Consider the following 23,293-nt stretch of genomic DNA (forward strand, 5'->3'; position numbering starts at 1 on the left):
CTAAGGACGACGCCCCCCTCGTGATTGGCTCGCACGGCTACGCCTCCCCTGTGATTGGTGGCACCTGCTGCCACTCCCGGCAGGGGGCGGGCGGTTAACTCAATTGGTCTGACAACACCCCCTATCCCCGCGCGCGCGGCGGTGCGTGCCCCTGGAGCCACGTCACGTCGGCCGCGCGTGGCGGTCCGCGTAAGCGCGCTCGGTGCCGCGGGTGCTGAGGCAGCCGCCCGGAGGAGACGCGGGCGCCATGGAGGCGAAGCCGGCGGAGCTCCGGCTCTGTGACAGCCTCATCCTCTGGGTGAGTGGCCGGTGCCGCCGCCTCGCTGCCCCGAGGGGGCCTCCGGGAGCGGCGGGGGGGATCGCGCGGGAGCGGCGTGTCGTGGCGGAGAGCCCGGGGCTGTTGCCGGGGAGGATGGATGGGGCCTGCCGGGTGGGGGGCAGCTCCTCAGTGGGGCTCCTGCCCGGTACGAGCGGGCAGCAGCCAGCGGCGGTTTGGGCACAGGAACCGGGCCTGGTTGTTGGGATGGGGCCTAAGTGTGAACCGAGGGTGTTCGCAACCGGTCAGGCGTTTCCTTGAAGTGTAGATGTGGTCGTTTGAATACCAAGTGGTGGTTCTCCAGCTGTGGCTTCGGTGTGGAAGCTGCTCAGTAATTAATAATAGTAAATATGTCTAATTAATTTGAATAGAGTTGACAGGACCAGAAACCTCAGAACATCTCATACCAGCTTTCAGTTGGTTAAAGCATTTATTAGGCAGGCGTAGCACACCTAAATGTGCGGTGTTTCCTGTGCAGGAAGCTTGTATTTAGTCTCATAGACTTATGTACGTGGTAAGACCTTTAACATAATAGAATCACGGAATGGTTTGGGTTCACTTAGTTCCACCCCCCTGCCACAGATAGGGACACCTTGCACTATAGCAGCTTGCTCCAAGCCCTGTCCAGCCTGGCCTTGAACACTGCCAGGGATGGGGCAGCCCTAGCTTCTCTGGGCACCCTTTGCCGGCACCTTCAAGATCGTAAAGTCCAACTGTATTTAGAATCCTAGAGTCATGGGATGGTTTAGGTTGGAAGGGACCTTGAAAGTGGTCTATCTCCAATCCCCCTGCCACGGGTAGAGACACCTTCCACTAGGTGAGTTTCTTCTGCTTCCTAGTTTGCAGTTTTGGTCCTGAAGGTGCAATACCTTTGGTTGGGAGTGAGCTGCACTAACTAGAACTTCTGGAAGAAACCCTGGCAGGGAAAGCCACATTTACCTGATGTGAAATAGCAGGTGTCACCTTTAGAAATAGCAGGTGTTTTGCCTGTGTGAATTGTAAACTGGAGAAGGGAGTGTTTTAGAAGCATTGTGGACATCTTTGAATGAAATTGGTGGAAGTGATAGCAACAGCTACTAGAACAGGAGCTCCTTTTACTTTCTACGTGACAGTACAGAAGTTGTAACAAGTTGACGTCAGTACTAAATCAATGAAAAACAATCCCCTTCTTTATTTCCCTTCCTCTGTTTTCCTTTTAGTGATCTGTTTTGCTGACTCAGGCTTTGTCTTATGCTTACCTCTCTGGATATCTTCTGTCATTTAGTCTATGCGTACTTTGGTTTGTCTTTTTTTTGGCTCTGTAACTTTGTATTTTCCTCTCAGTAGTCAGGTAAGAATAGCTCTGTCATGATTCAATTGCAAAATAAATCAGTGCATTCCTGAACTCTTGCTTAGAATCCCATGAGCACTGCTGAACTTTCTGTAAGTTTTACAATTCGTATTTAAAAGATTATAAGCCAAATTCTCATTTTCTGTATCCTCACAGTGCATAGCTGAAATGACATTATAGATCATGAAAGGAATTGTAATGGAACTTTAGCCTTAAACTGTAAGAGTTCTGTGTAGTGGCAGTAGTGGAAATGAACATTCAACTCTGTGTGCTCAGGTTTTCTGTAAAACACTCAGCAGATGCATTTGCAGATGCATGTTTTTAGATCTAACACCCTATTTCTTGGACCTAGTTTACAACTTAGAAACTGTTTGTTAACACTAAGATTGTTTCAAACATCCTTTCTGCTTGAATTTCAGTTTGAATAATAGGGGAAATAAAAGGTCTGGGGAGGCAGGAAGGAAGTGCTATATTTCAGAAGAGAAGTGGGTTCTGTAACTGTGATTCTAAAGCTTTCTTAATATATCTACTGTTTTAGTATAGTGAAGAGATGCTCATGATTTTCTGTGTTCTGCTGAAAGATCTTGTGGTTTGTTTATGTATTTAATTTTGGCAAACTCCATATTAGAAAACATACTTTGTCCAGAGAGGAAAGAGAAAATTCAGATAAAACTGTTATTTATTGGTTCTGCAACACAGATGTCATTAAAGTCTGAGGATATTACAGGAAAAAACTTAATGGAGTTAAGTTAAATTATAGGGGAAATGTACATGAGATTCCAAGGAAAATCGATGTAAGTAGTATCTATTAAGTCTGAACTTACAAGTGTGTTCCAGAAACAATTTTCTAAGTCAGAAAGACAAACTTCAGTTAGGATATGTGAAGTAAACCTGAGTATTTTCTGCCTCTGGGTAGGAGTGAAGGAGTAAAAGCAGCAGTAGGCCTAGTGGTGCAGTAGAATATTCTGTATTTATGTGCCATTACATAGGTGTTTACTGTAGCAGAGAAAAAGTTGGTTGAATGTCTTTTGGTACTGGGCTGCTCTGAGGCTGCTTCTGTCTTTGTCTCCAAACTAGAAATATGTGGTCACATCTTAAGCAGAAAGCTTCCACAATAGATGTACTGTTCTTTCGCACTGGAAGCATTGGTGATGTTAAATCTGTCCAGTGGCTGAGTTGTTTTATTAATGTTCTGGCATTAAGAATGGGAATGTTCATTGTTACTTTAAAATCTCTTTGACTGACTCTATAAAACTTCTATCCCTAGTTTGTATAGTCTGGGTATAAAATGGAGAACCTTAGCTCTACATTGTCTGGATGAAATTGAGGGCATACCTTCCCAAGAGGTTGATTTCTGCTGGGTAGCACTCTTTGTTTCATCTACAGCTCTTTGGTGGTAGAGCCTTCAGCAGACCCAGAGAAAAGGCATTAAGTGCTACATCTACAAACTTGAATTTTCAGATGATTATTGGAAGCATGACAGCTGTGTCTGAGAGAAAAATACTTGCTTCTCTTGTAGCAGCAAGTGGCAGGCTGTATTTAAGCTAGATTCATGAAATGGTTTTCAGTGTGAGTAGCAGTATGTCCTTGAAGCTATATTTAGTAAAACTAATCAAGTTTGGGGGGAAAAAAAGAGTACTGCTACAGTTGTGAAGTCTGTGACTGCTTCTGCCAGCCTCCTCCCCGTGCCTACTGTGTTCATTAGTTTTGCAAGTACAGTAGAAACCTGTCTTGAGGAAATGGTTGGGCTGGCACAGGGTTTGGAGAACCCATAATTAATGTGTCTACTCTCATATTATTTCTAGGTGCTTAAGTAACTTCTAAATATACAGAGAAACTAAGATTCTCAGCCCTGCTTTTTGCTTAATTAGCTGTTTCTATTCTGGGAGATACTGGCATACATAAAGCAGTGTCACAGGGCTTTGTAAGGCCTTGTTTACCTGCTCTGACAGGCTTGGGTGAAATGGTAGTACCTGTGCTTAGCAGTTTCTTTGGTTTCCAAGGAGGTATTTCCAAATGGCAGCTTCATAATCTTGGTGCCATGAAACTCTGTGCTCAGTCTTGACTTGTAAGCTTGCATGCCTGTTCTTGTGTTGGCATTAAGGTTGCTATAGTATTAGAAACCAGTGCTGTCAATCACAGCTGCTTCAATCTGTGTTGTTCTACTTAGTCTTTTATGTAACCTAACAGGGATTACGGACTTCTCACCTGCTGTAATACAGGATTTATAAAATGCTTTTTAAATTTAAAAACAAATTGCAAAAACCCCCTTGCTTTGCATAATTTTCTCATATTGGATTTATTAGACTCTTTTTGAAGCAAGCAAACAAATATTCAGAGTCTGTGGTCACTTTTATAAGCATAGATGGGACACCAACTGCCTCAAATTCTTACTCCTGGACACTGTGCTTTTCCACTATGCTCGCGTAAGTAGCTCCAACCCAAGCCATTCTATGATTTCCCCAACACCCCTGACAAGGCTGTTCACTGGTGACCTCTGAGGAACCTTATGTTTCACAGGATGCTTGGGAAAGCCCTTTCACAAGTGGACAGGTAATTTATGACATAGGAAACATAGTAACTTTAAGAAGTTGGTTTTCACAGCAGACAGAGATTGTAAGGATCTATTCTTGCTTCCATTCTATTCCTCATAAACATCTTTTAGTATTGTTAACAGCAAAGTTTCTCTTGTTTGTTTTATTCATCATGGTAAGGAAGGCTGAGCTTAAAAGAACTGCTGATGAACTCTTACTTCCCTGAGTAACTGTGTGATGAACTGGCTGATGTGTGTGGAAACAGCTTTCTTACGTGAAATAGTTAGTTCCAAGCTGATTGAGTTTTGGAGGGAATAAAATACTGCAATTGTAATAGCTAATTATAATAGGTAATTCTGGCAAAATAGCTTTTTAAAGCTATCCCCAATATACCTTAGGGATAGCTTTAGAAAAAGATACAATATCCCAAATGGAGAAACATGTTTAACCTGAGGTAATTGCATCCTACATATCTTAAATGTGGGGAAAACAGCAAACTAAGGAAAAAATGTCTGTGCTCGTCGGAGATATGGAAGAGCTTCCATGTGAGATCTGTCTGTATAGATGAGGACTGTTGGTCCTGGGAAGGCAGTGGGAGGAGATGGGGATGGATAGGGAGGAGAGGTTGATACAGACTTGAGCTCCTGGAAGGGGCAAGAAGAGTCTGTTTACCATGTGCACAATGATGCAGAGATGGGAGAGATGAGGCAGAGCTAATAGGTGACAAGCTCTCACAAGAGGGGATATCCTGCAGACTGTATGGATGCTGAGTTTGTGACTGCAAAAAGTGCCTCAGCCACGTTCATGGAAGAAAACTTCATTGGGGACTGTTAAACAGGAATGTAGTGTCTGTGCTCCAGGGGTTCTCCAAGACACAAATTTCTGGAGCCTAATGAAGTGTTTTGAGAGTTTGGACTCACTTTTTACAGTCTATGGATTGATCTGAGGACCTGGGTTACCTCAGTGTTGTAAGGCTTTATACATGAAGCAGTCCAAATTGAAGGCAGAAATGAGCAGAGCAGCAGAAGAGCTGCCCATGGATGTGTGATAAGCTAGTATTATACATCAGGTTGATGATGGGGCTCATGTGTATAGAGCTGTCTGCTGGGTGGTTGTTGCAGTACTGTGTAAGGACATAGACATGTTGAAAGTATTCCTGGCATTTGTGCTGCAGAACACTTGTGCTGTTAGATTTTGTTCTTTAAGATGGGAGTTGTATCTTGTTTGTACCAGTCCTGCTACAAAGGGTCTTCAGTTGTACTTGTGCCTGGAAGCACCAGTTAGAATACAAAGATTGCATTCAACAATTCATATAGAATAGATCAGACAACTTACTATAAAATGCTTTCATGTATAATCTGATTTTGTAATGGAGGAGAAGAAGGAAAACTGGGGCTTTGTTGCTTAATCTTTAGACAGATATATGTAGGTTGGATGAAACTGCATCCAGCCCTGTGTTCAAACACTAGGTACTGTGATGCTTAGAAAATAACAAAGTGGTGGTGGAAATACCAGGAAAAATATATAAGTAAAATATAACTGGGAGAAGATGCATATCTTCAGGCTATAGTGAAGTTTCTTGGGTTTATAGCAGTATTTTAAAGTTGCATATTTAAATAGGAACATGTTTAGGGTATTTTGGAATCCTGCATTGCAGGGAAATATCTTGCCAGCTTGCAGAACTTGAAGTGGTTCAGTCTTTTCCCGCTGTCTTCATATCCTTAAAGTGCACAGCAGACAACTGTTGGGGTTTTTTTTTTTCACTACTTTTGTACGATTTTCCCCCTTCCATTCTTAACTCCCCAGATAATTTTGGGGGTCTCTGCTGTTGACATGACTTCTGTTACTAAATGTTTGGAATAAAAGACTGAATAGTTTCCCCCCACTCAACTTTCACCCCTTGTTGTGATCCTGTTTTATGTTTAGGTAGTTATATGTCCAGAACTAAGCAGTGTAATATGATTTGAAAGATGGATAAACATGACTTTAGTTTCCCAAGTTAGTATTCCATAATTTGATTTACAATAAAAGGACCAGTGAAAAAGTGGAGTGTGGCTGTACTAACTTTGTAAGTTACTATTCAGAAGAACTGAGGTGATTGGGATGGCTTAAAAACTGTACAGTTCAAAAAGCGTTTTGGCTGTTTCAGGTGGAGAAACATCTTGCTAAATGCTTGTGCCTTAAAGATGAAAATGGTAACTGATTTCCTGTTCTGTCTCCTGAGTAAGAAATGCAATGTTTTTCCCTGTCTTAGTTGCAGACATTCAACACTGCTGCACCTTGCAGAGATGTTCAGGACTTGACTAACGGGGTTGCCATGGCGCAGGTACTTCACCAAATGTAAGTTGATACTGGAGGAAAGGTATTTAATTTCTTGAGGGTTCTGTGTTTGCCATGCCCAGTTTTTAAGTAGGCAGAACCTTGGGGGGGGGGGGGGACAGTTTACAGGAGAAGATAAAGTATACCTTTGTATTGTTGTTTTGGGGATGGTATAGTAGTTGAATGTGATAGACTATCTCCTCATCGCCTTCTTCATTCTGATACTGCAGTATTAAATTCATACTTAAGGGTAATTGGGCAGGAATGATAGGACCTTTCTCACTTTTTCTATCAACCCTCTTTCCATGGATATCCATACTTCAGGCAATATGTTCCACTTTATGAGGAACTAAAAGTTCAAGTGATGTCTTTGTGTTCTCTTCCTTTGGGATTGCTCAGTTGATTTAGTTGCAAGTTCTAAGATTTATATAACTGTTTGGAAAAAACAAATTGTGACACGTCAATGGCAATTTTAGTATTAAATAATTAACAGTTTGCTAATCAAAATAATTCCTGTTGTATTGGTGTGATGACAAAGGGTACTGGGTTGAGTGACATACTAGGTGTGACAGTTATATTTCCTTCAGAGAGCTGTAACACAAGTATCATGCTACAAGTCATTGCTGCAGCTTTATTGTTGTTGGCTCAGATATAAAGCAGAAGTCTGAATTACTATCTCCTGTTCAAATTGTATTTTTAATTACTAAGAAATTACTTAATCACCACCATCCCCCTAAAAAACCTCAAGCCAAAATAATACATAAAAGTCACCCCCAAACCCATAAACCCCACCCTGTCTGCTTGAAAAGGTTTTAAGCATGCTGAGTAAAGACAGAGCTCACCCTTTTCCTGGGAATAGCAAAAATTGATTTAGGATTACTTAGTGAAGATTCACTGAGCAATGTGTGTGGTATGAGGCTGCTGCAGGTTTTGGGCATACTTCTTTACAACCACATTGGTTGATGCTAGTGGGGATAATAATAATTGGGTGTAATACATAGGTGCTTTGAGACCAGTGAACAAACAATATGGTGTGAAGAGATATTGTTAAATATACTGTGATTGTATCGTGCTGCAGCTCAGTGTGTGTTAACACTTCCCTCAGCAACTCATCCTTGTTTATGCTGGCAAAGTGAATATAATTCTGCCCAAGGGAACCAGTGACATACAAAAAGATTGAATGCCAGTAGCTTAAACCAGTTTGTTTCCTAATAAACACCTTTGACAAACTGTGGCAAATATTGGAAAATGGAAATGTATGAGAATAGGTATCAAGCATAACATCAGCACTAGTCAAAAGAGGATGTTTGCATCATTATGATCACTTTGTCTGGTATAAAAATTCAACGTGACAAAGGCCTTGTGTTCCTAGCTGTAGCTAGCTCAAGCATGTACAGGAATTCTTCTTGCCCTGGAATGTGGCGTCTTAATGCAGCCAGCAGGATGGAAATTACTTCTGACATAAGTATAATTTGCAGTCTTGAGGAATTCATGCCTCGTTAGACACTATAGTCAAACAGCCAATGATTTAATGCTGGGAATCTGATACCTTATTTATATAAATGTGCTTATTGACATTTAATCATTTCATTTCAGAGATGTCGCTTGGTTTGATGCATCTTGGCTAAATCGCATTAAAGATGATGTTGGTGACAACTGGAGAATAAAGGTATTCAAAATTGAAATTAGTGGAAGTTTGTGGGGTTGGATATGTTGTCTGTCCTGAGAGTATTGAGCAGTCCAAAACCCACAAAATTAAGCTCAGACTTTTTAAGGTTATTTTAAATGAAATTGAATTGTCTGTTGATAGTTTTAAGTGCCTTCCAGCATTGTTTCATGGGGATTTTCTTCTGCATTATTTCTCTTCCCCTCTCATTATAGATTCATATCATAGAGCTGTTATGTGAACATGTTGTTCTAAATTATTATTTAAAGAATTTTAGTGAAAGCCTGTAACCTTATCTTTTATGTACAACAATTAGGCCAGTAATCTGAAGAAGATACTGCAAGGAATTATGGACTACTATCATGAGGTATGGAAAAAACAGCTTTTTTTTCTGTTGTTCTAATTATTAAACATGATTATTGTCCTCTTCACCTAGCTTATTTGTTTTCTTGGCAAACTAATTTATTTGAAGGACTTTCTTGGCAGGAAGTAAATGAGAATTAAGTGGTTAAGTGGGAGGTGTGAGTGATAATAACATTAACTCGTGCAGGTGTATTTTAGATAAGGTTCTTGGAGTGTAATCTGGAAACCATGTCTCTGTCATTGCCCAGGTAAATGTCACAAGGACTGAGCTGCAGAATCCTGTTGGCTTTTGTGCATGGATTCATATTTGCTCTTGTCTAATGAAGTTTTAATCCTTTTTTACACAACAGAACAGATTCAGCAAGCCTAATCTAGGTTTTACGGCACTCACTTGGAAGCCGAGAGAGAAGTTACAAATCCTTCTGGACACAGAAAGGATGACAGTTTGTTCTCTCATGCAGGATGCATGGGGTAGCCATAAACAGGTGCTATTTATTGAGGTTTTTTTAAACAAATGCTGATTTTTGTGTGGAGCTTGATTACAGTAATGTAATGGGTATGGTATAGAAAAACTTGCCAGATCATCTTATGGCTTCCTGGTCTCACTTGGGTTTAGTTGTGATGTTGAGCGCCAAGCCCTTCTGTATTGCCGGGATTTTGCTCCATCCCTGGCAGTGTTCAAGACCAGGTTGGACGAGGCCTTGGGTGATATGGTTTAGTGTGAGGTGTCCCTGCCCATGGTAGAGGGGTTGCAACTGGATGATCTTAAGGTCCTTTCCAACCCTAACTATTCTATGATTCTATTCTATGATTCTATGACTGAGGCTCTCTCACAAAGCCAGAAGCAGAAATTCTTTAGGCTTATGAGGAGCTTTTTGAAGGCTTATGGAACAACCAAATTTGGAAGCATTTTTTAATTCCTTTTTTTTATTATACTGGTAGAATAAGTTGATTCTCTCATTTGAAGTTTAGCCCAAAAACTTACTAACTTCCTGCTGTCACTTTTCCCTGTATAAGTGGTCAATTCGCTAAACCCCCAGTTAATTAACTTTCAAAATATGTGGTTTTGCCAGAACAATTTTATACTAAAGTGCATAACTTCATTACACTAAATAATTGCTAGGTGGTTTGCGTGTATATATTTTTAATGCTGTCTACTTTAGATTAAATTTAGGCCTATTCAGAGAAAAAACTGAGGTGCCAAGTATGGTTAAGGTCATTGGCTAACAGGGGATTGAATATGTGTTTCCCTAAAACATATCCACACTGAGGGATGGAGAAAGACATTTGGAATAGCCTTTGCTGGTGCAGGAGAGGCACGTTGTATGAGTTGGTGTTTCATGTATGAAGCCCCATAACAAATGATTTAAGAACATCTGCTTTATCTAGGCCTCTTAAGATTTCCTAATTTCTGTTGCTCTCCGCACTTAATGTTTAAGGTCTCTTTTCCTTCCTTAAGTTTTACAGTAACAACTTATTAATAGACCATTTTGTCTGGATGGCTGAGTCTAGGTTTCTTACATGATATCAGATTTTCATGTACAGAAGTGGGAGTCTACTTTCTGTCTTCTTTCCTATTATTTTTTAATTTTTTATTTTCTCCAGTTCTTGGGTCAGCATATTTCAGAAGAGCTTATTCCAGACTTAAACCAAATATCTGAGAACTCAGATCCCACTGAACTGGGGAGGCTTCTGCAGCTTATTTTAGGCTGTGCAGTCAACTGTGAAAGGAAACAAGGTATGCACTGCCCTAACCTGTTGAACAAACAGCAGACTGCTTCGGGTGATTGCTAAGGTGAATCAGATGTAGAAGCTTTTCTCATGTATTAAAAAAATCTCTATTGTTAATCTGTTACGTGCCTATTCTGAAACTGGAGTTAACTTAAAATCTGTGGGGAAATTTCCTTGTACAAAACTCCTTTGCTCAGGTCAGGTTTAAAAAAATAGTCTGAGGTGTCTGTGAATTATTCATATTTGTTAAAATATAAACCAAGACCTAAAACTTGCTATTCAAATGCCAATCAATCAAATTAAATTAAAAAATTATATTAGCAATTGCCTTTTGTTTGTCTGCAGAGGCTCAAGACTGAATTAGTTGAGTTTTCTCTCCCCTTCTCAGAGCTAATGCTCAGTGCTTGAGTGGGTATGGAATCCTCAGTACTAATCTTCTAGTAGAATGGGTGTGATTCTTATGTAGTCTGAAATGACTTTATCTAAGGGTGTTTGGAAAGCCAGCTGTCAGGCTGCACTGGGAATGAAGATGCCAACAATTACTTTTTTCTATGAAGTTTTGTTTGTTATCTTAGTTGCAAGCTTATCGCTCTTTGGAAAAGCTTATATACATACATACATGGATGAATGTATGAAAAAGACCCGTGGAAATACAGATGACTTAAAACCTCCTTGGTGTATTATGCATAGTATTAATTTGTTCATTTAAGAGATTATAATCCCTTACGTTTATCTACCATATGACTGTATAATAATGTTGTTTAACACTAGTGCTCTGTATAAAACGAGCACTACGTGTTTTGGAGAAGCTTCATAAAGAATAGCTTCTCCTGGATCTCTCTGCAAACAGTATGTCGTGTTACTTAAGCCATTATGATGAACGTTGTCGTGACTCACTACAAATTCTTGTTAACAGAACACATACAAAATATCATGACCCTTGAAGAATCTGTTCAACATGTTGTCATGACTGCCATTCAAGAGGTAAGTAATAATTCGTAGCCTACAACAACAATCAACATCTGTTTGTTGATTTTTGTGAATTTTTTATCCAAGCAAGGGTCAGGGAAGAGCATAAGTACTTCCCTAACTATCTGGAAGGGTCAGGATTAAGAGGCTCCAGACCCCAACCCCGGGGTCTTGGATTTAATCTTGTATGCCCAAACATGCAATTTAGAGAGACAATAAATGCTTAAGATTTCTTGTTTCATACAAGAAATGTATCTTATTACCAACCATCCACTGTGCTGGAGTCAGGTTCTGAAACACCTCTCTCAGTGCTCTAGTTAAGCTGGTTGTAACTGTTTGTGAGGCTACATTCTTCTCACAGACCGTTCCAGCATCAGATTTACAAACTCCCAGCTGCATCTCTTCTATTCTTGTCATGGTGTACTCCTCTTGCACTCTTGGCTTGTCTTTGGTTGGATCGTCTTAGTGATCGTGCACATGGCACAGCTCTACAGTCAGTCTCATCTGTGAGCTTCAGGACTGTGAAGCAGAGTGTGGACGGAGGCAAAAACTAAATGCTAACTTTGAAGAAAATGTAAGGTGTAATTGCACTCTCATCAAGGTAACAGTGGAGTTGGCAGTAGGCTTTAAAACTTAGATTTAAATTGACTATATAATCTTTAAAACTCTGAAGTATCCTATTTGGAGAAATAAATCCATAAACCTCTTGTTTGTTGTATTCTGACAAATCAAACTTTATTTCTGAAGAAGGTCTAGGTATAATACTGTAATTCTCAAATAAGTAAATCCTTTTAATTGCTGATGAACATACTGTGTACATCTGTGTACTGGAGATCTGAGAGAGCTATGTGAATGTTTCGGGTGTTTGCTTAATGGCAATTAAAGTGACACAAACTGTGATAACTATAAATGAATTGCCTGAGACCGCATCCTCTGTTTCACTCTGTTTTAACTTGACTAGTGGGGAGCAATAACTTCAACAGATCACAGATTCATCCAGTAAGATGTTACTGCTAACTTTGTTAATTTGGGGAGGAGGGTGGAGTAGAAACTGTCATCTTATCTAAATTTGTTTACATCCTTAACGAACAATAAGATGGCTTTTTTTAGTATTATGAGTCTGTTTTGATGTATTCAAGGGATGCAAGGACATGTGGAAAATACAATTGCTACTTAGCAGGCAATGAATTTGCAGATACTTAACCTTCTTTTTACTTTCTGTAGCTCATGAGCAAGGAAGTAACACCTCCTTCCACATGTGATGCATCAGGTGACATGGAACAGCAGGTAACTGCATAATATTTGTTGCTGTTGTAGTTCAAGCCTGAACAATAAGTTGGTATTTTGCCATCCTTTGAATAAAGAGGTGTTGCACCTAAAATGAAGTTGTCTTTATGTTTGTAAAAGTAGCTGCCCATAAAGGAGCCCCAGCATTTCTATTTTGAGATGAAGGGTGATGGATATAAGAGGCAGGGATTTTGAAATTGTGACAACACGTACCCGTATTTGGTTTTGTTATGCTTTTAGCCTAAGTTGTTGTGTTGAATCTGGGTGTTACTCTGAGTTTCAGTATTTCACTTTTGACATGTAGTAGTCATTTAAAATGAAGGTAAAATGAACAGAGATTGTTATCTAACACGGTACATACAGGATTCTTTGTCAATGTGTGCACCTAAAATCCTGCTTAAACAATTGTAGACACAGTTGAGATGAATTGGAAGCTAGAAATGTGAGTTGTTTGGATATGGGCAGAATGATTGACTATCTTATTTTTTTAAAAGCTTAAAAAAGCTTTGGAAGATCTTCAGGAAGCACTAGCAGAAAAAGAAGAGTTGGCACAAAGGTGTCAAGAGCTGGATTTACAGGTAAGAAACAGCAAGTTGCTTATTTCTTTAATACGTAGTGGTGCTGCTGTTAAGATGCAGAAGTTCTGAAGGACAAAGTGAATTTGAATTTGTTTAGTTATATGAGAATTCTTAGCTGTTTGTGGGGGGGAAAGCAATCCTGTACTCCTGAATGCAATTGCTGGATATACAGTACAATCAGAAACTAAGCTGAGGTCCTCTGTCAGCTGTTAACTCAAAGGTTGTTAGGTCTGCTAGCTTTATGTTTACCCTTAGTAGCAAGTATCATCAAAGCAATGTTATGGTGGCTTTAAAAATTGCCTATTTAATTTTAAGTCACTGCTTCCTCTAGTCTTTTGAACTGTGTCCAAAACATCCACTTCATATAATCAGTCATCAGATTTAATCATAGGAAAATGATGCTGTTTTCAATGGGAGTTGATGGTAGACTAAAATGTGAGATTTATTTAAAAGTTACTAATTTTTTCTCATACAGAGCTGAAAGATGGAGGATATTTTGGGAATTAAAGAGAATGGAAGCTAACAGCCCCTTGTTAGAGTTTTCAAACCATACTGATAATAGTAGTTAATGAGGTCACTCTTCGGAAAAAGGAGAGAGAACTTCATAACAAGAAACAGGAACTTGCATTTCAATCCCCTTGTTTAAAAAAAAAAATAAATCCATTTGTTAGCCCTAAGTCTTGAACTGATATTTCTTTTCCTTTTTTCTTGAGGCAGTAATAAGGCTCCCTAGTGAAAGCAGAGATCTAAAATGGCTTGTGAGCAGTATTTGCAGGCAAAAATTTATTTTAAATGGGGAAGGGGCTTGATTTGACAGCTGAATTCACAGTTGACAGTTTTTAAACTTCAAAGTGTCTTCACTGTTCAAAAGCTTTCCCTTCTAGAGGTGCTGGGATAACAGTTTACTCACACTTTCTGCTTCCATTAGGAGTCTTAGACTTTGAGTAGTCCCAGGCTTTCTCCTGTCTCCCACAAACCTCTCTTTTGAGATTTCTCAATGCTAAGTTATAAAGCCAGTTGCTTGTAACATAGCATGGGCCAGGTGAAGGCATGAAAGATGTTTGGAGGAAAGGTACAAACACATGAGTTAATGGCACCAGAGATTTTTAAGACTGTGGTGTGTTTTTAAACTATCTGTTCATAATTTATGTTGACTTTGACACCAATTCTATTATGTTGAAATAGTAGAAAAGAAGACAAGAAAGATAACAGAAAGGGACCGAGAAAAGATGAAGAACTTGCTCTGGGTTGTGCAGTAGTTGTTTTTTTTCCTTTGTGATTGTTGTGCATGTTTAAGGAGTGGCTGAACCTTGATCAGGAAGTATTGTGCTGAGCAAGGCTCAGGTATGCCCTTTACTCACAGGTGCTTTGTGTGCATGTATATTGTAAAGTTCCATTTGGTATGTAAAAAAGGAGTGAACCTGAAAGCCAGTACCCAGTGAAGTGGGACATTACTAATTTGGTTTTTACATATATTTGTCTGATAGACTTTTAAATGATGATCACAAGCTGTTTCTTAATATTGCATACTTCAGGTTATATCTGATGCTTAATCTAATAATGTCACCATGATATGTTTTTTATTTTATTGATTTGAAGCCGTAATATTGACTGACGCTTCTCATTTAAACTAATTCTTAATAAATTCACTTGTAAGGTCTCAATCTTCCTTGATATTTTCCAAGAGTATAAGAAAGGTAGGTTTTCTTTATGATTCAGGAAAACATAACCCAAAAAGCATATTGTCCCTGTTTAAATGCCAGTTAACTAACACATGCTACATGCTCTTATGTTTGACAGGATGTTAAATTAACACAGCAGCTTTCACTAGAAAAACTTTGAAGGTTCTATCCTCTTAATCCTTCCCCATTTTATGGCTGTTAATACACTTACTGTTCCAACAAAGTGTTGTATTCTCATTTGCTTAGCTGTGAACACTTTTGATATCAAACCTGTTTGACTGTTGCAAACAAAATGCATGCTCTCTATGAAGCTGCCTAGGTTTTTTTGTTGCGTGTGTGCTTACCAGCTTACGGCGCCTGAAACCGCTTCTTGCGCTACCATCCGCTGCTGAGCGCACGGCAGTACTGTGGTAATGTGCTAGCCAGTGCCATCCTGCTTCTTATTGTTAAGCACAAGCAAGATGGAGAGTACCTTTACACCAGTTTATATTATATAATTACTTTTTGGATGGTGTCCATGGTATCCTTTTTAATGAAAGTACCAGTCTCTCTCCATATCACATTGTCTGCCTTTACCATGGTGTGTTACAAAAACTATGTCGTCTTGTTATTTTTAGAGGGACTTTTCCTGTAGTGCTTCATAACTGTCATACACTAAAGCATTCGTATGCTCAAGTATGTTGTGTAAATTACATTCTAAAATCTCTAAACACTCAAACCTTTTTCATAAACTAATTTGGTGATGCACTGCTGTCTTGCTTCAGCTCTTTCCAGTTGGACAAGTCTTAAAATTGGTGATGCTGTTTTATCTGCACTAGGTGGCTGCCCTCCAGGAGGAAAAAAACAGCTTGATGTCAGAAAATGAGATTATGAATGACAGGCTAGAGCAATTAGATGACTCTCTTGATGATCCAAATACTGTGGTTGCAAAAAAGTATTTTCATGCACAGTTGCAGCTGGAACAACTGCAAGAAGAAAACTTCAGGTATGAAATGATTTCTCTCAGTCTCTCACTTGACTTGCCAAATATATCCTGAGAATTTCGGGTACGCTTTCAGGGTTTTCCATCTCGGTTTCTTTTGTGATAAAAGCTTCTTGGTACTGGATAAATATATTTTAAGCACTTTAAAAAGAAACTGTTTCCTGTTGTAGAAGGTATTACTTTGTAATTGCCGTATTGTAGCCATTTTTCACTTCCAAAAAGGTGATGGAGGGCAGAAGATGAGTGCCAAAGTGATTTGTGTGTAAACAAAAACAACCCTAACCCCCTCAAACCCACTAGTATCTCTTTACTGTGCTGATTTCTCCTACATATTAGTCTCTCCCCCTGTGATCTGTAGGGGGGGATCAATTTTCATGCAGTCCTTTGGTACTGATATGGTAAATTCTCAGTGTCCAATCCATTATGATTTAAAAGGTGGACAATAAAATATTCCATACTTGCAGTACCATTTTCCTGGCTACTCAAGTCAATAGGTTTCTTTTGTCTTAGTTATTTTTAGTAGTTCTAGCACTAAATGACAAATGTGTGATAATGCTGAGTTCTTAACAGAGTTCTTTTTTGATCTGGTAGGCTTGAAGCTGCGAAAGATGATTATCGCGTCCATTGTGAAGACCTAGAAAAACAGTTGATCGAACTGCAGCATAGAAACAACGAGCTAACCTCCTTGGCAGAAGAATCTAGAGCCTTGAAAGATGAAAATGATATTCTTAGGTGTGTAATAGAGCTCCACACACACTAGGAGGATTTAATGACTGAATTCAAGGCTTTATGTTTGGGCTTTGTTTCTGAGGTGTTAGTTCTGCAGGTCTTACCTGCATGAGATCTAAAATGTTGGAAAAGGGCCCTTTGACAAAGCAGAGGTGGAGCACAGGCTTTCAGGTCTAGCCTCTATTGTTTGTATAAGGAAAGCAACTTGGAATTTTTCTGTGAAGTAGGATGGATAACTACAGAAATTATTATTATTGTGGGATGGAAGGTTGAAGTTCCGGAAGAATTAAGAAATTTTGAGGGGAGTGTGTGTGCATTTCTATTAAGGGGACATTTTTGTTGGCAACAAGCTGCCTTTTCTGATGTAGAAAGCCATATATTCTGATATATGTAAGCCATATAAGCAGCTAGAATCTTGACATAACTTCTGGTGTTAGCATTCTAGGCTAGATTTAGGTTAGCAAAAGTGAACAAAATGAAGATGAAATACGCAGTAGCCTTGATGAGAATTTAACATTCCAGCTTGTGCAAACCAAATTAAATACCAGACCACCCAAGGAATATCAAAAGCAAATCATACTGCAAAGGCAGGTCTGCTATGCATAAAATAACATGAATAAAACATGGAAAGAAAAGTGGTTTCAGGTGTTTAAGTTGTAGTGGTTCTTAAATAACATCTGAAACATCTTAACTATGAGTTTTTTTCCATGATTTTCTTGTACTAGTTTCTAGTGATATCATATGAAAGGATTAAACGCAGATCCTAAATTTGTGTATTTATGATCCAAATATTTTCTTACCACATAGATTTTTGTTAATGATCAACTGGTGATTCTTGGCCGTATCAGCTCATCATAATTTGCATAGTGCAGTTACATTCTAATTATGTATAACCCCACAATGAGAGCATCATCTGTGTGTGTTTTCCGAACCAGGGGCCAGTGCTTTGAGATGACTACCTAGCATGGGATGTTGTGGTGCATTTACATTGCACTCCACAGAATTCCCTGGAGATATTTGACATACTGACTCTTGCATGTACTTCTGGCATACAACTGTTAGTCTTACTCCCACTTAAAACCTTGTGGTGATCTCAGTGTTTATAAGCAGTCTTTGCATAATGCAAGTTTGCCTCAATTATGCATTTAAAAATAAAGCAGTAAGATTTAACTCTGCTGTTAAGCATGTTTTATAGCATCATAGAATCAACTACGTTGGAAAAGACCTTTAGGATCATCAAGTGCAACCTTTACCCCGGGACGTTTCTCTTTTTGAGAATAGCTTGAATGTGCACAACAGCACAATTTGACTTTTTTAATCTTTTGAAAAAACATGCTCCTCTAGTTTCTGTTTCTACTTTAAGGGCTACTGCAGACAAGGCAAGTAAGCTGGAATCAACTGTTGAGGTGTACCGTAAAAAGCTGCAGGATCTGAATGACTTCCGCAGGCAAGTCAAATCCCTGCAGGAAACCAACATGATGTACATGCACAATACTGTCAGTCTGGAGGATGAACTGAAGAAAGCCAATGCAGCACGTGCCCAATTAGAAACCTACAAAAGACAGGTAAGGCTGCATCTATACTTAAGATGTTGCTTTTTCCTCAGGTAGTCATCTTACCTAAATAAAGTTATTTTAATTATGTTTCAATGAAAAAAAATTAAACAGCTTCATCATGGGCTTAGCCTGTGTTGTCCATTTTAAAGCTTTTACTAGTCTCTGCCATTTACTTGCTGTTTTCCTCTTATTTATTAAACTATCCACCTTAACTGTAGTTGCCCCCTCGAATGATTGGTTGTCTATGGTTTGCAGGCTTTTCTTCTCTGCTTTAACTGAGGTAGTTTCTGTGTCTGGGAGGTCACTTGTGTGTAATATTCTTTACTTGCTTCGTGGAAATTTATTTTAAACTGTAGAAGTTTAATTGTGATTTCACTTAATTCAGTACTAATTAAGAGATGCAGGAGTTAACTATTTAAAAAACCAACCAAATAAAATAACTTAAGCAAAACACCCCCAAAACCACAGCGCTAATCCCATCTCTGTCCCCCTGAGCTTGGAGGACCAGGTATTTGTCTGAACTGGGCAGGAGTGAAGGTTTTAACATAGCTTTTAAAGGTAGCATCTTGCAATATTCATGTGCTGAATAGATACACACTTAATTTTAATAAAAAGGTCCAGGAGCTTCATAACAAGCTGTCTGAAGAATCAAAAAGAGCTGATAAGTTTGCATTTGAAATGAAGAGACTTGAAGAAAAGCATGAAGCTTTAATTAAAGAGAAGGAGGTAAGTCTCTCTTGAATTATTTGAATACCTAATAAATTTCTGAAATGCTCTGCTTGAGGAAAACCTTCCCAGAAGTAGTGCTACCATAAAAATACATGTATTAAACATAAATACATGAAAATACACATGAAACATGTCTTAAAATGTGTGTGTGTCAGTACTATTCCTGATTAATATTATTTGGTCTTAAAGTGATGCACTATGACTTAATCCCACCTCCAATATATCACCTTAGAGACTGATAGTACAGTGTGATGCGTTAAAAGAAACAAACGAAGAGCTCCGGTACTCACAGATGCAGCAGGATCACCTGAGTCAAACAGGTATTGCTTATTTTTCAGAGGCTTTTTATGTATATTTGTGATTGCTTTAAGTTTGTTAAATTAAACTTCCCATGCAATTTCAGGTGGATCTCATGTTAAAAGCCATGAGAATCTTGCTGCTGAAATTCTGCCAGTGGAATATAGGTAAGGTAAAAAGGTTGAGGTTGGGATTTACATGGATAATGTTGCTGCCATGAAAGTTCAGTATTTTCAGCAACATGACTCATTTCCCACTTCCTGCTTTCTTTTCATGATTCTTGTTTGGACCTCCAGGTAGCTGTTAGTAATTAATTCCCCATACTATAATTGCTTTGCATTCTTTCTTAAAAGCATATGAGATTGCTGTATATAAAGCTTGGCTTGAAACATCCTCTCTAAGGAGCAGAACAATTCCTATTTTGCCACTGGCAGACAGACTAAATAAATAATACAAAGCAACTAAGACCATCGAAAAGCTGGCTACCACTGCTTTAAAGTCTGTCAGAATGAAACGTAAAGGTACAATAAAATCTGGGTTTGGAGCGACTTAATTTAAAACTTTGCTCATGTATTTCATAAAACTATTGTGATGTTTGAAAATTTGAAGTTACCCTTAAATAAAAAATTGCAGTTAGCCCAACTATATCCTTAAGCAGAACTTGGTTTGCTCACTTTAAGGTTGGCGGAATGAAAAGGAGTGTAGTCTACTCTTAGTTACCTTTTTCTTAACTAACAGTGACTTCTTTTGTTGTTTTTGATTCAGAGAAATGTTTATTCGGCTGCAGCATGAAAATAAGATGCTCCTATTAAAACAGGAGGGATCAGAAAATGAACGTATTATGGAGCTCCAGGAACAGCTGGAGCAAAAGCATCGCATGGTGAACGAGCTAGAAACTGAGAAAAGGTGATGGGTGAAACAGCATCTTAAAATAAACTTTCTTAAATTGAAAGAAGGCAGATTTAGATTAGGTATTAGGGAAAAATCCTTTGCTGTGAGGGTAGTGAGACACTGGCACAGGTTGCCCAGAGAAGCTGTGGCTGCCCCATCCCTGGCAGTGTTCAAGGCCAGGCTGGTTGCAGCTTTGAGAAACCTGCTCTAGTGAAAGGTGTCCCTCCCTATGGCAGGGGGTTGGAACTGGATAAGCTTTAAGGTCCCATCTAACCCAAACCTGTCTGTGATTCTGTGAAAATGTATCAAAAAGTGATTTCTGGACCTTCAGAGTGGCACTTGCAGGAAGCCAGTTACCTGTTTCTTTCACCAGTGTGACTATTAATGAGGGGCTGAGAAGCAAGCGAGAAGATAGCTTTAATGTGGTGGTGTAGAATGTGGTAGAGCTATGTGTAGTGCACTCTGAAGAGAGTGTTGCTTATTGGATGCTCTTAGCTCTGAATGGTAGACCAAGAATGGATGTAAACTCTATTTCTAGAACTTCAGACTAACCGTGTTGTAACACTGGGTTATGCTCTGAACTTGTCTATCAGTTAATATTGAAAGCAGTTTACTAGTTTATGAGAATTTTAGGTAGGTAAGTTTTGAGAAAACTTAAAAGGATTCTGAGTCTTTCATTATAAAACGTTTATAAAGCTACTATGTGTGTGTTCCAGCAGGAGTTCAAGTCAAACTAAGAGCATTTGAAATCAATTTCATTGTGGCTTAAGTCCTGCTGGGTAGACTCTGAAAAATTATCATCCAGACATGAAACAAAAATCTGTCTGTTGTGATCTATTTAGAATCATAGAATTGTTAGGGTTGGAAAGGACCTTAAGATTATGCAGTTCCAACCTGCATGCCCTGCCATGGGCAGGGACACCTCGCACTAAACCATCTCACCCAAGCCTCAGTACAGCCTGGCCTTGAACACCGTCAGGGATGGAGCATTCACAACCTCCCTGGGCAACCCATTCCAGTGCCTCACCACCCTCACAGTAAGGAACTTCCTCCTTATATCCAATATAAACTTCCCCTGTTAAAGTTTGAACCGGTTACCCCTTGTCCTATCACTACAGTCCCTAATGAAGAGTCCCTCCTCAGCTTCCCTCTAGGCCCCCTTCAGATACTGGAAGGCTGCTATGAGGTCTCCATGCAGCCTTCTCTTCTCCAGGCTGAACAGCCCCAACTTTCTCAGCCCGTGTTCATACAGGAGGTGCTCCAGTCCCTGCTCATCCTCGTGGCCCTTCTCTGGACTTGTTCCAACAGTTCCATGTCCTTTTTGGTACTGAGGACACCAGAACTGCACACAATGCTCCAGGTGAGGTCACACAAGAGCAGAGTAAAGGGGCAGGATCACCTCCTTCGACCTGCTGGTCACGCTTCTTTGGATGCAGCCCAGGATACGGTTGGTTTCTGGGCTGCAAGCGCACACTGAAGCCGGCTCATGTTCATTTTCTCATCAACCAACACCCCCAAGTCCTTCTCCACAGGGCTGCTCTGAATCTCTTCTCTGCCCAACCTGTAGCTGTGCCTGGGATTGCTCCAACCCAGGTGTAGGACCTTGCACTTGGCATGGTTAAACTTCATGAAGCTGGCATCAGCCTACATTACAAGCGTGTCAAGGTCCCTCTGGATGGCATTCGTTCCCTCCAGGGTATCAACTGAACCACACAGCTTGGTGTCATCAGCAAACTTGCTGTGGGTGCACTCAATCCTACTGTCTGTTTCACCGACAAAGGTGTTGGACAAGACTGGTCCCAACACCGATCCCTGAGGGACACCACTCGTTACTGGTCTCCAGCTGGACATTTAGCCATTGACCACAACTCTTTGTGTGTGGCCATCCAGCCAGTTCTTTATCCACCGAGTGGTCCATCCATCAGACTGATGCTTCTCCAAATTAGGGACAAGGATGTCGTGTGGGATAGTGTCGAACACTTTGAACAAGTCCAGGTAGATAACATTTAGATAGATATAAACCGTCTTTTCTTCCTAACAGGCTAAATGAAGAGCGTATTGGAGGGTTACAGCAGCAGATTGAAGATCTGCAGAAGACTTTACAGGGGCAGGGATCCAAGACTGAAGGAGTAAGTGAATGTTCTGGCTTGACCTTGAAGACATCTTGCCAGTTTTGTTTAAAATGCTTCAGTGTAACACCAAGTATGAGAATTCACAAGACCCCCGCACCAACTGCATTTCAGTTGAAAAGCTCTTGTTTTAGGTGATTCCTTCCCCAGACCTACTTTGAGGAACTGTAGCTCTTCTACCTTCTCTTTACTTCTAAAAATCTCTAGTTTTGTCCTTAAATGGTGGTATAGTGAGAAGGCTAGTTTTAAAGAAAAAAGGTGCTGGAATTGGTATCTGTGCAGTCAAAAAGTTTGAATGCAGTTACAGAAATGCATGAAAAATGCAGTTTTCTCAGGATTTATTTGGTTTTGCTTATTTAGGTGTGCTAAGAGTTCTTTAGCATTGCATGGTGTGAAGTACTGAAATATAACAGAATTTTAACTCTTTCCTTTTACAGTCTAGCAACCTGAAGCAGAAGTTGGCAGCACATATGTAAGTAATGCGCATGCATCTGCTATAGCTTATTTATACAAAGCAATTTAACTGTTGTAGCACAGAAACTACCTAAGTCTTTGTAGGGATGTCTTGTTTTTCTAAGCCAATGATGTGAGAATCCTTCATGTAGTGAGTTAAGTATTAACATACTAGTTTTGTCTACTCTGATCATGATAATCTTGTAATACTAGTATCCAGTTAACTGTCTCTTCATCGGCAATACTGTTTTAACTGTTCTGATTCTACAACAGACTCCTAAAAACATCACTCTTCCTGGACTCAAAATATATAGTTAATTCTTCTGAAATATTTCCATCCTTTCAGCAGGCGTAGTTCCTGCTAAGTAGATGCTGGAGGGGTTTCTGTTCATTTGCTTTTTTGTTTCTAGTTTTATGTAAATGATACTCAATTCAGAGTCACAACTTTTATGGTTCTTCAAAAATACATACTACTATTTCTATTTAAACTTTTTTGAGTTTAAAATAGTTCTTTAGACACTTTCACCACTAAGTTTCAGCTTTCAACTTGTAACACTGTACATGGAGTTGCTTATGAGTTTAATCCTCAGCCCAGCATTCTGTTTGTAGGGAAAAGCTAAATGAAGTTCATGATGAGTTACAGAAGAAAGAGGCTGATCTTGCAGAGCTCCAGCCTGATGTTAGTCAGAACCGTAAGTTGTTCTGTGTGGCTTTGGGGTGTTTCTTATAAGACTATGTTAGGTTTCTTCTCA

At 39.5% G+C, this 23,293-nt stretch overlaps 1 protein-coding gene across 1 annotated transcript in view; it reads left to right on the forward strand.

Annotated features, from left to right (window-relative positions):
• The first annotated feature begins 137 nt into the window (after positions 1–137).
• Positions 138–23,293, forward strand: part of HOOK1 (hook microtubule tethering protein 1) — a 29,521-nt gene continuing 6,365 nt past the window's right edge. Inside the window, exons 1-18 of the mRNA XM_062623178.1 lie at positions 138–298; positions 6,435–6,520; positions 8,096–8,168; positions 8,482–8,532; positions 10,134–10,266; positions 11,176–11,243; positions 12,453–12,515; positions 13,010–13,093; positions 15,594–15,760; positions 16,349–16,489; positions 17,850–18,051; positions 18,658–18,768; positions 19,004–19,091; positions 19,175–19,235; positions 19,834–19,974; positions 22,001–22,088; positions 22,526–22,560; positions 23,151–23,233. Of these exons, the coding sequence (XP_062479162.1) occupies positions 248–298; positions 6,435–6,520; positions 8,096–8,168; positions 8,482–8,532; positions 10,134–10,266; positions 11,176–11,243; positions 12,453–12,515; positions 13,010–13,093; positions 15,594–15,760; positions 16,349–16,489; positions 17,850–18,051; positions 18,658–18,768; positions 19,004–19,091; positions 19,175–19,235; positions 19,834–19,974; positions 22,001–22,088; positions 22,526–22,560; positions 23,151–23,233 (1,726 nt within the window). The 5' untranslated portion in view covers positions 138–247. The remainder of the gene's footprint in view (positions 299–6,434; positions 6,521–8,095; positions 8,169–8,481; positions 8,533–10,133; positions 10,267–11,175; positions 11,244–12,452; positions 12,516–13,009; positions 13,094–15,593; positions 15,761–16,348; positions 16,490–17,849; positions 18,052–18,657; positions 18,769–19,003; positions 19,092–19,174; positions 19,236–19,833; positions 19,975–22,000; positions 22,089–22,525; positions 22,561–23,150; positions 23,234–23,293) is intronic.

Source organism: Pezoporus occidentalis, unplaced genomic scaffold (genome assembly GCF_034315485.1).
Source record: "Pezoporus occidentalis ecotype Australia unplaced genomic scaffold, CSIRO_AGI_Poc_V1 ctg25, whole genome shotgun sequence".
Taxonomy (NCBI): domain Eukaryota; kingdom Metazoa; phylum Chordata; class Aves; order Psittaciformes; family Psittacidae; genus Pezoporus; species Pezoporus occidentalis.